This window comes from Falco cherrug, chromosome 4, assembly GCF_023634085.1.
Source record: "Falco cherrug isolate bFalChe1 chromosome 4, bFalChe1.pri, whole genome shotgun sequence".
Taxonomy (NCBI): Eukaryota; Metazoa; Chordata; class Aves; order Falconiformes; family Falconidae; genus Falco; species Falco cherrug.
The window spans coordinates 97,323,983-97,335,619 of record NC_073700.1 but is presented as its reverse complement, the minus strand read 5'-3'; the positions used below and the strand labels follow the sequence as shown (position 1 = coordinate 97,335,619).

Genomic DNA, 11,637 nt, shown 5'->3' with positions numbered 1-11,637 from the left:
GGTTGGGGCGGCTCCAAACTCACGAGGGGACATTCCCACCTCAGGCCAGGGATCAGAGCTTGTGAGGGTGCCAGCTGCAGCCAGCAGCGGGTGCGAGCCTGGGGTGTTTTGCAGCCGCTTGGCTGCCAGGGCCAGCAGTGCTGCGGTCCTACAGGGACAGCCACCCAGGGACCTCACTGTGCCACAGGCTACTGCACAGCTCAAGAAATGTTTTAAGCAAATCCATCCTAGACTATTCCCTCTCCCTCCCAGCTGGCCAGCTGGGGAACGTACTAGAATGTGCATTTTTGTTGTCTTTAGACAACAAAAAATGCAAACCTGGCACAGTCTCCCCACACACCATTTTTCATACATCATCTTCCTATCCCACCCATTTTGGGGTAGGGGGAGGGTGTTTGGGGCATTTTTTGAAGCAGCACTGTCTCCAGCAGCATTACCAGTACCTCCCTAGAAACGTACAACCTCTATCCATCCCCTTCCACCCTGAACACTGGGTTACAGAAAGGACCTTGACAGCAGTGTACATCTGGAGCCCTTCCATTAGTCACATTGAAGGAGACAACAGCTGTGCACAGCTGGAGCCCAGTGCTGCACTGCACACCCCAGCCCCTGACCCCATCAAGGGACTGCTCTGCCCCGTGGCACCGCCACACCGCCGCCAGCAGCGCTTGGGCAGTGAGGTTTCCAGCCTTTCTGCCAGGAAAGAGGAAACTGAGCCACAGAGTAATACAGGGGTTTATTTATTTCTTTATTTAAAAGGCAAATATTCAGGCATTAGCACTGTAGAGTGGAAAAAAATAAATGGTGACTTAGACCTGGCCGTGTGCCAGCCCATAAAAAGAGAGGAGGAAAAAAAACGGGAAGAGGAAAAAAAAAAAGGCAAACCAGAAGGAAGAAAAAGGCAAAAAAAGGTTTTGACCACTCCCTTGCTTTTCAAAGATTCGAGGAACCCCCAGAGGAGCGCCCAGGCAGCTGTTGGGCCACAGAAGGTGGTCAGGCTGCCCCGGCCCCTGCCACTGCTCTGCCCACGGTGTCCCAGCACCCCGCAGCAGCACTGGGTCCCCCCTCAAGGCCACCTCCTGTGGCGGCACAGCAGGGAGCAGGAGCCCCTCTCCATGGGCAGAGCAGGTGCAGGGTCCACGTGCGTGGTGCCCATGGGGAAGGGAGGAGCAGGTGGTCCTTGGCAGATGGCACATCGGTCCTTTAATAAGTACAATAGCATAAAAAGGAGTTATAAATAGCAAAATATATATTTTTTCAAGAGATGTAAATTCTTTACTTGCATAGAAAACCTGCCATAGAAGACACCAAGTAAGAATACAAGAACACTTTCTACATCGGCCACAACCCTGCCCATTATGTATGAACACCTCATGCTGGAGCAGCGATGGGATCTCCAGTGGCCCATGCAGCACTGAGCAGTGCAGGGGGAGCACCCTCCCCCACCCCCACATCTATGGCACCACAAACACGCTCTCCAGGAGCACCTTCCCCAGGGCCCAGCCAGTTGCTGGAACCATAGCAGCACGGCCTGAAGACGAAGGCACAATTTAACAAGGGGTAAGGAGTGCATGGAGGGAAGGGAAATGGCGGGTTTGGTTCCAATTTCATGAAAATCATGTTTGGTGTCAAGCTACCAGGTAGTCATTAAAGAAGGTTTATACTAGAGCTGTAGTTAAAGATTTTTCCAGCTCACAAAGACTTCTGCAATTTCCAACAGCTGACACACCATACCGACACAGAGGAGATACACCAAAGGGTACTGGGACTTTGCCCAGGGCAGGAGGAAGAAAAGGGGGACGAGGGAGACTGACAGCCAACAGACACCAGAAGAACCGATTTGCTGGACATAGGAAATCACCCCACCAGGTCCTGGGGGGCACCAGAGCCGGCGCTGGCCTGGCTGCCTACGGCTCTGCGTAAGGCACAGGGACTTACCCCCGTCTCTCACTTGGACCAAAATTGTGCTGTGGGAGGAGGGGAGACAGCTCTTCTGTCTCTCACCCTCCTCTTCACACTACTTTTCCACTTCAGCTTTTAAAAAAACCACCAAGAAATGCCAGCACCTGAGGAACAACACAAGAGGTGGCAAACAGAAGTGAAGGACACCTGTTCTCACGGTAAGGCGAACCAGGTTTGAGAGTAGAGGAGGAAATACACCGCCTCCATCCACGCCCACCAGAAGGCACGCACGTACATGGGGTCTGTGTCCTGAGAAGCATCACGAGGTGGTCCCTCCTGGGCTCAGATCCCCACCTGCCTGCCTCAAGGTGATTTCCAGCCATCGACTAGTTCCCCCCCCCGGACCCCGCAGAGCCATTCCCACTGCAGCCACAGTACTGGAGGCAGGGATATTAACGGGATGCAGAGGTTGGACGGCAAGCCAAAATTAGAAAACATGAGCTAAAACGGGCACTCTTACTTTTTCTCCTTCGACATCCCTATTGCTCCCTGTAGGAAATCCCTTACAGATCTCTGTGTGTCCCTGATGTCCCTTTCCTGTGGGATGCTGACAGAGAGGAATGTATTCTGGTGCAGAAGTAGGAGAGCTTCTTCCCTCACTATCACACTGCTGCACAGGGCAAAGACGCTCAAGACCTCATGTCTAAATGGCATGAGAGGACACCTCAATTCCCCCCAAATGCTGGGTGTTTCCCTTTACCTAAATTTTTATAAATACACAGTTCCTAATGATTTTTTCTAAATCTATCTTTCATTGACAAGAGGAGACATCCAGAGGGGACAGGGGATGGGACGACTGTTTGCAAATACCCCTTGGGTTTTAGCCGAGCTGTGCTCCTAACAGTCATGGCACTCTGTTCCCAGTCCCTTTATCTGTCAAAGGGACGGCTGTGGCAGAGGGCAAGTCCAGGACAGAATCTCATCTTTCCACAGTAGCCCTGAATGTCACACCATTCATACATATTAAGATGCTTTTTTTGCAGGGGTAAAAAAAATAATATAAAAATCTTGCACAAATTCCATTTGGTATTGCTTCTATAAAGAATAAAAACTTCATACAGGTCTTTCACAAAATCATGCTTCCATCCCCCAAACTCCTTTCTCTTACTTTTGAGAGGAAGCAATTATCTTTGGTCCATGTTACAGGGGAGGGGGAGATAAAGTCAGGCATGTCCTGTGGGGGAAAACCAGGAGCACACCTTCTAATATCCTGCAAAATTTACTGACAATAAAGCTAAGGGAGATGACAGGAATTAAAAAAAAAAATATTGCAAAACAGTCTAAATTAAAAGTACATTGACACCTGGAGGATGCCAGGTGTTTGTAGCGTTCTTGAATGCAGGGGCGAGCATCACCCCTGCATGATATCGCTGCAACTATTGCCACCAGCAGTGACACTTCCCTTGAGTGATGCACGTTCCTTCTATGGGTTCACCAACACTCACCAGGAGCTGGCTGCAAAATCAGCGTAAGGAAACCCTGCGTAATGGCAAGTACTGGTAGGACAACATTAAACCCCAGTAAGATTAAGCGGCAATATTAATTCTCAAGTAATTCTAGCTATCAAGAAAAAAAAAAAAAAAAAAAAAAAAAGAGACATCAAAATTAGACAAGTCAAATGGAGCGAGCCAGTACCTCCATCAGCAGGGTGCTCATGCCTTGCTCTCTCCTCCGACCCCAGGAACAGCCCTGGTGCCTGGCCTAGACCAGCTGCTTGCTTCCTGGGCTGCAGAGTTTGGCCAGGCAGCTGCTGCTCCACACATCCTATGTGCTAATGAACTGCAGCCCTGGGGAAAAGCTTCCCCCCCCGCCCCAGCTCAACAACCCAGCCAGTATCTGCCCGCTCTCAGCTGTGCTGGCCACCAGCAAACTCTCCTGCCAGCCTGGCACCACCACCAGCCCGCCGGCTCCGACACTGCTCAGGCAAGCACCACCAGCCTTGGGCAGCCCCATGAGTGCAGATGGTTAAAATTTACCCCTGGAGATACTTCAGCGCCCAAAGGAATTACGCCCAGGGTGAGCTCACCCATCTCTATGTCCATAGCCCCATGTCCCACCTCTGCTACGACTTGAGCACCAGCAGCTTCCATAATCCAGAGGCAGCCTCCATGGGATGAGCTAAACAGGACTTGTTTTTCAAGAAAACCTTTAGAGCTGGGCTGAACTGGCCATTGCACAGGGCTTATCATTTATCCCTCCAAAAGGCTGTAAGAGCAAAAGATGAACCGGACTCCTTAGGACTGCACATTCCTGGGAGCTGGGACCAATCTGTCTGACAACTATAAGCTTTCCTTAACGGCCAAGTAAGAAAAGCTCAGTAAAGCAGCTGATGCAGGTCCAAAAAAGAGCTTATGCACTTCATAACTTACAGAGCTTTCCCTGGAGATTTGCATTGCTTCTGCTAGTGCTGTACCTGTCTGCCAGATAGATATTCCTGAATTTTTTAATGCACCAGAAGTATGTTAAAAAACAACCCTTTAAATCTTCAGCACAATTAGTTATTAAAAAAAAACCAAAACCTGAAAGCTGCTCCTGACATCACGGAGGATGCTTTGCTTATTCGTGCAACACTTGGATGGCAACATCTCGAGTGAGAAACTGCTCGATTTCTTCTTGGGTCATTATTGCAGACGCAGGAGCTGCTGCCACTGCTTCGACCGGTGCTGGGCTCTTGCAATTCAGGTTCGAAAAAGGGTTGAACCAGCCCAAGGAGAAGGCACCACCAAATGCCAGCTTCATTCCTTCCCAGCCGCTGATCTTCTCCCAGGTCGGCTTCTGATTTTTAAGACGCTCAATACCCTGCAAGAAGAGAAGAGTTTTGGGTTGTCTCACATTTACAGCAGGTATTTGAGCACCAGCTCCTGCAGCACATGTAAAACTACCTACCTATAACCAGGACATTACTCAAGTTTTAGTTAACGATGAAGACAGACGTCCTGCATTACTGAGAGCTTCACCCCAAATTTAACAACAAAACCCTAAACCAAGGCCAAATTAATGGACAATCTGAATCTTGAGGACTTACTTTGCTATCAGCTGCTACTGATTTTTATGTTAGAATCGGCATCTTAAAAGCCATCCCTTTTGGAAACATGGACTACTTCTCCCACCACTTTTTGAATCCCTCCAAAGAGTAACAAAATACAATTAGAACTTAACATTTTGCCTTATTTGTGCATTTTTACAATAGTTCAGACACAGGCAAAAGACTGCAGTTTTTTTCCAGTGATCAGGAACGTACCACAGCCATACCTAGGCTTGTCACTAGAAGCTGACATGAGAACAAGTTTTCTCTGTGCCAATTAAGAGCAAATATTTAAGAACCCGATTTCCATTTAACGAATTGTCAAAGACAAATCATGATGCAAAATGGATACTCGCTGAGAGGTGAGGAAATCTGTACAGTGGAAGTGGAGGCTTCAAAATGGGACCACAGCCTTGGTCAGTCAATATTCTGATTCATTCTCCCTCCAAGAACATCCCTTTTAGTAAAGCAAACATTTTGACTGTATTTAAATGACAGAACCACCAAATCCAGGCACTGACTTCTTTTCTGGTAGTCTCCTCCATGCAGAAATAAGGAACTAAGAATTTTTTATTACTTTTTTAAGGCTACCGCTATGTGAAATAGGGCACAATCTTTTATGCCCATTTTCTGTATCATGTAAGAGGAGTCATATCTACAGCTGCATATGACACACTGCTGCTGATACACAAGTGACCATGTAGAAAACCTGTTCTTAGAGAAGCAAGAACACCGAATCCAAGTTTTGAGACACTCAAGGAAAGGAAAAATGAGAAAATTCAGTTAAAACCATTTAAAAAGAGCAGTTTTAGAAGAGCTGGATGAAAAATCCACCTTGTCACATTCTAATTCTGCAGATTTTCCCTAATGACCCAGAAAACATTTCAAAGCTTTGTGGGGGAGGTGGGGGGATGAATACATGCAACAGCTGCACTCACAGCAAGCCTTATAAAGTAACATGACATTTTAATACGGCAGCAGCTTCGTCTTGCAACAACATTGAGTCAGCATGAGCAGGCCCAGGAGAAAACACACCATAAACCAAAGAATTACGTGCAAAGCTTCATTCATGCCCTGTTTCTCATGCTGACTTAAGAGAAATCCAGCAATGAATTCACAGAAGGAAATGATGCAATACTAAAACTGAAGTCTTCAGGGTTGCAATTTTGGGAAAAATTCAAGCCTTGAAGGACAAACGCGCACCTTGCAACGCTAAGCACAGGCACACGTCCCTTCGCTCCGCTCCCAAGCTTGCAAATGCACGGTTTTGGCTGTTCCAGGGAGAATCCCTTGCAGCCTCTCGCCCCTTGGGATGCAACACTTCATTCGTTCTGCCGCGGCCAGTGCCTGTCCTTACCTCCCCGCTGGGCGAGCTGGGAGAGGAGCAGTGCTCACGCACAGCAGAGCGGAGCCTTGGCACAAAGCCTTTTAGCACTACCGTGTGCTTCTCCTGCAGGATACTCTGGCTCCAGCGCCCTGCGGCTGTGCAACCAGGAGGCAGACGGTTTTGCAGCTTAAAGCAGATGATGACCTTTGGTTGTCAGCTGTTCCTTAGCAAACTGCAGAGGCTTCTAATATATTAGTAAGAAACTGGCACCATGGCTGCAGCATTTATTGCGTGAGTATCTAGAGAGAAGGAAAACAAGGAGCACAGGGCAGTAGAAACAGGCACCAAGCATTTAAGACCTTCCCCAGCAGCACGAGCCTTAACCCTGCCCTCAGTCACGTACATAATCCGTTTCGATCCATGCTTACATCTAGGCTGGGAATAAGGATCTTGAACACTTCTGGGCAGCAACCCATCTCTTCCCTTCCCCCAGAAACATCATTCACCTGCTCTGAACAGTATCTGCTAACCAAGGCGATAAGCAAGGTCAGGCTGAGGTTGTACTAATGCCAGATTACGGAGCAGTTAATCGGAGGCAGGGGCATACTTTCTCCCTCCCAGCCTGACCTCAGTAATGCCTTCGCAGCATGCATTGAAAATGAGCAGGAGTTTTAAAAATTGGATCGCATTCTGGCTGCCTGCCCCACGGTCAGTAGGGCATGAGGTTTTGCCTTAAAATTTTTTTGAAGAAGATGGAAGAAATGCACAAGACATTTCAGTACTGTTTAATGAAACTTCTAGTGTTTAATGAAACTAAATAAAAAAAATTTATTTACCCAAAATCTCTCACCATTACTTTACAGTGAGAATTTTGTATTTCAAATTAAACCAACATTTGTTTCTCTTTCCCATCACACAACTTAAAACAAGGGCACTTAAAAAGGGGGCTCAGAAAGCATCACCTTTGACTATTTCAAATGACATAGCTTTGAACAAATACTGAAAATAGAAGACATACATAAACAGAAAATACCAGACAATCCTGCTTCAGTAAGAGGTAAAATGTTGCAAACGCAGGGAGAGTAAGGTAAGGTTGACCTGTTAGCACTGTGACGCTGTAGGATATATCCTGTTTCTCCCATTATTGCCCTCAGCATCTGCTCCTGCACAGTGCCAGAGGAAGATGGGGGGCTGCGTGGCCTGACCCAGAAGCAATCTGCGGAACAGCTCTTGCATGTTAGAAGAAATGCATGAATTTCTTTTAATACACTTTTCAAATCCAAAAGGAAAGAGTGAACAGAAAAGGGAAGCATTGTAACAATTTCTCTCTCAAGGGGAAGATGCAGGAAGCACCACGATCAGAAATCATGATCAAAGCAGACTTCCCCTACGGCAGGTCCTTGCGCTCATTTCTGCTTGGAGCACCACTTCGCTTTTCAGAAAAGAAGTACCCTGCCTCTGATTGAGTTTGTCCTTCAATTTCTCTTGGCCATGCTCAGACAGAACTAGCACCTGAAATCAGGTAGTCCTGCCCAAGAAAATACTTTCTATGAGCAAATCAGCAAGTCTGCCTTTCTCGTTTTGATACTGACCCACATTTAGTATCATTCAACTAGCATCAAATTGTGCCAGCAAGTCGTACAGAGCAAATAAAACCGAGGACCCCCGGTTACTGACACACACACATAACAGGCACCAATGGGTATTTCTGCAAACCATGACGACACCTCATTTAAAAAGTACAAACCAGTTTGACTGAAATTCTCAAATACTATATAACGCTGTTTAACAAATGAACAAATTTGTACTTGTTTGAAACAAGAAAAACTGAGTAATCACACATTTTTTCACAATGGTCAAAGTGCCAGAACAACTTAACTGATCTTCCTCCAAAATGCGTAGTGAATAAGGGTAACTAAAATAAACCCAAACTGGAATGTGCACCAGTGCAATTTATAATTGAAACAATTTTTAAAGCAATGAACTGTATAGAGAGATGCATTCTTTGATTGTCTAGGTAACTAAAGCCTCACCCCTCAATACATCTGGCTTTGTGTCAAGACAGCTTTAGGGCCAGATTCTCTAAAGTTCAAGTTACCCCCTGCACCTGTGTCTCACCTGCTGAACTAATCCTGTCCACAGAGCCAGCCCTTAACTATTAAGCTGGGAGCATTCTCTGAAAAACACCACTGCATATAAAATCAGAGTTACATATTTATTTATAATACATATTCCACTATATGCAATAATAATAATTCCACTATCAGCAGTATCAGCACTATGAAAACAAAAGCTAAACTTTTCCTGAACTTTTCTTCCTTAAGGAAACGTGTATGCAAAGGCCAGATTTCCTTCACAGAATCTCCCCACCCAAGCACAAGTGCAGCCTGTGGCTCCCCCTGTGCAGCCCCGCAGCAGATACCACAACATACCCCTGATGATCTAACCCTGAGCAAGCAGGATTACAGAAATAGCCCACCTACACAGCAGAGCAGTTACTAACAGCCTCTTCCAAGTGGCAAAATAAACCCACTGATTAACAGATCAGTATATTACCGATTAACTAAATTTTAAACTTAAACAGTCAATTAATGCTTCTGCCTGCTTGCGTATGGAAGTGAGAGCTCAGAAAACCATTACAGATTTTTCCCAATGTTTCAAGTGAGGACAGTAAATAAGAACAGCAAACAAGTTTTTGGAAAAGTTTTATTGCATTTGTTTTCCATATGGAAGCATTGACAGATTGAAAAGATGCAGCATTCACATTACTTCCAAAATGAGACATCCATTAAATTTCTCCTTCCCTGACATCCCTCCCTTCCCCCATGGCTTTGAAGCAGTCTAAACAGGTCATTTTCAAAAAAATAATTACCATTTTATTTTAAATCAAGGAAAGAAAAGATTCCTTGGAAGTCAGGGACACAGCTGATTTGTATTTCTCCTTCGTTTGCAATTCATTTGATAAGCCCATGGGAGTCACGATCCAAAAATGTAATAAAATTCCTGCCTGAACACAGGCTGTCAGTTGCAGTTATGAACGGTTTGGCTCTACCTGTTTTTGGAATGCCTTCTGCCCCTCCCACTTTCATCACTGCACGGTTCATAACAGTATGCATGCTCCTTACCACAAATATTTCCCAATTTAAAACACTTACACACATATGTGCATGTGTTTACACATATACACATGTATGCATTAATATAAAAAAAGATTTACAAAGCTCTAAATCAGGGCAATGCTAAGAATATAGACTCAATCACCCTGGTACAGCTACACATCCCATCAGTATTAGTAAGCAGGTCGTTCATGTCAGTTTTTCATGTTAACACTGTTTAGCAGGCATTGCTCTAAGTCATTTACCAAGACAAATACATACAAACAAGATGATTCTGCTATCCTAAACACTTGAAAATTAGATTTATTTCTTTCTTGCAAGTGTAAGGCATTTAATAATCCAAAGTCTTCTAAATCTGCCACAGTTACCCTAGGAGGGCAACAACTTCCTGCACACGAGGGAGGGCACAGACAAAATAATGCCAAAAAGATGGAATCATTTCTGTGGCTGGAAGGAAAAAGGAGGGTAGGGTGAGGTGGGAATTGGTGTCGGCAATGTTTGGTTTCAGTACTTTAACTGTACACGATCACCAGGTCAACTGGCTCTCTTGCTGTGTGGCATTCTTGTCTTGCACCTTTTGGTAAGTGAAGTGTCTGCTTCCCCGTTCAAGTTCACTTACGAAAGAGCAGTGTGCTCCTTCAGGAAGTCCAAAGGTAGCTGTGTAGGGTTGTTGGCACTCATATGTCTTCACAGAGCTCATCACAGTCAGGAGACAGCATGAGAATCTACTCAGAAGGGGTGGGTAACAACAGAGAAAGAGGATCCCCTTCACATTAGTTACGCCATACAGAAAGCAGGGAGAAACAAATGCCAGTAAAGTTAACAAGATTTAAAAAAAAAAAAAAAAAAAACCAAGAAAGAAAAAAATAAAAAAAAAAAAGCAGCAGCAGTTTCAGCCAGAGATACAGAATTATCTAAAATTGTGAAATACAGAGCTTTTTTTTCTCTGCAATTATCAGCCATGTAATAGACATAAAAAAGTTTGTTTTGCTTTTTGTTTTAAACATTCATGGAAAAATTTTAACAGTAGTGCTGTAATATATTTCTATTTTAGTGAAAATGCTGGTCAAGAATTCCTCAGACCACATACTGGTATGGGTCTGCTTTTCCTTGGTCTGGTGTTGCGAATGGGCTAAGCCATGCTATAGAGAACGGATGGCCAAATACTGCTTTCATGTTCATCCATTTTGTTTTTTTAGCCCATCTTCTCTCTTCCTTTTTCAACTGTTCTATTCCCTGAAAACAGAAATATCACATTTTCAGTCAAACAGATTTTGTAGTTCTGATTCTGGGGAAAGGTCTACTCTCAGTTACCCCTTATCCAAAGGATGGAGTAAGAAAATAAAAAATGCATCTACACTGCCTTTCTTTTTCTTCTCATTGTTTTATGCTAAAAAAAAAATATTAAGGATAGAAAGTATTCCTTGAAAATAAAATTACTTTCATTTTGTTCAGGCCTACATACTTCATAAACCTTTTAAGACCTGCCATCCAATTGCCTCTGATATCAATCAAAAAAAGAGAAAACCCAGCACCTAAAACCAAACAAAAGTATGTGCTTTAATGGCTGAAAAGAGTATGTGCTAAACCAGATAGAAAATTGTAGAGGAAACCATTATAAGCTTGCAGACAAAAAAAGAAAACCCAAAATCCCAACAAACCCACAAACCCAAAGATAATCTATAATGCTCCCAGATTCACCAAGCAAGTTCAGGAAGTGCCCATGGCTCAGTGTAGCTGAGTCTACTTGGTGCCTGTTCATGTTCATTAGAATCACTGCTAAAACATGCATGGGGTGACAGCAGGGAGAAAGGGTTAATAAGATACCAATTTGAGAGAAATCATTGGCATTGTTTAGTAAAGGTTAGAGGGAGAACAAAAATAAGCCAGCAAGCAATCAGCTGAAACATTCACTAGTCAATCATTTAAAAAATATACAAATTATCTGTATTGTGTCTAAAACCCACAAAGTTAATTTGGTCTTCCAGGAAAGCCAGGCCTGGTTGCCACAGAAGCAAAACGAAGTGCAGTCACTGGAGACCATTACTCTTCCACAGGTAGCAGCAGCAGCAGGCAGATAACTCTGTTCTTTCACTTCAGATCTTTTGCAAGGTAAGCTTCTCCTGACCTACATGTCTCTTCCATGCTACAGATTAATGCTCTGTAATACATCTGTATGCCTCAGATTACCGATTCTGGGAGCTCTG

The 11,637-nt window shown here is 44.6% G+C and overlaps 1 protein-coding gene across 6 annotated transcripts in view; it reads right to left on the bottom strand.

Annotated features, from left to right (window-relative positions):
* Positions 1 to 724: 724 nt before the first annotated feature.
* Positions 725 to 11,637, bottom strand: part of ZDHHC3 (zinc finger DHHC-type palmitoyltransferase 3) — a 36,656-nt gene continuing 25,743 nt past the window's right edge. For 3 of the 6 annotated variants that reach the window (XM_014283188.3, XM_055710063.1, XM_055710062.1), the window contains exon 7: positions 725 to 4,761. In XM_014283188.3, the coding sequence (XP_014138663.1) occupies positions 4,519 to 4,761 (243 nt within the window). In that variant the 3' untranslated portion in view covers positions 725 to 4,518. Of the gene's footprint in view, positions 4,762 to 9,003; positions 10,667 to 11,637 lie in introns of those variants that run through there. The other 3 variants (XM_055710066.1, XM_055710065.1, XM_055710067.1) reach the window with 2 other exon arrangements.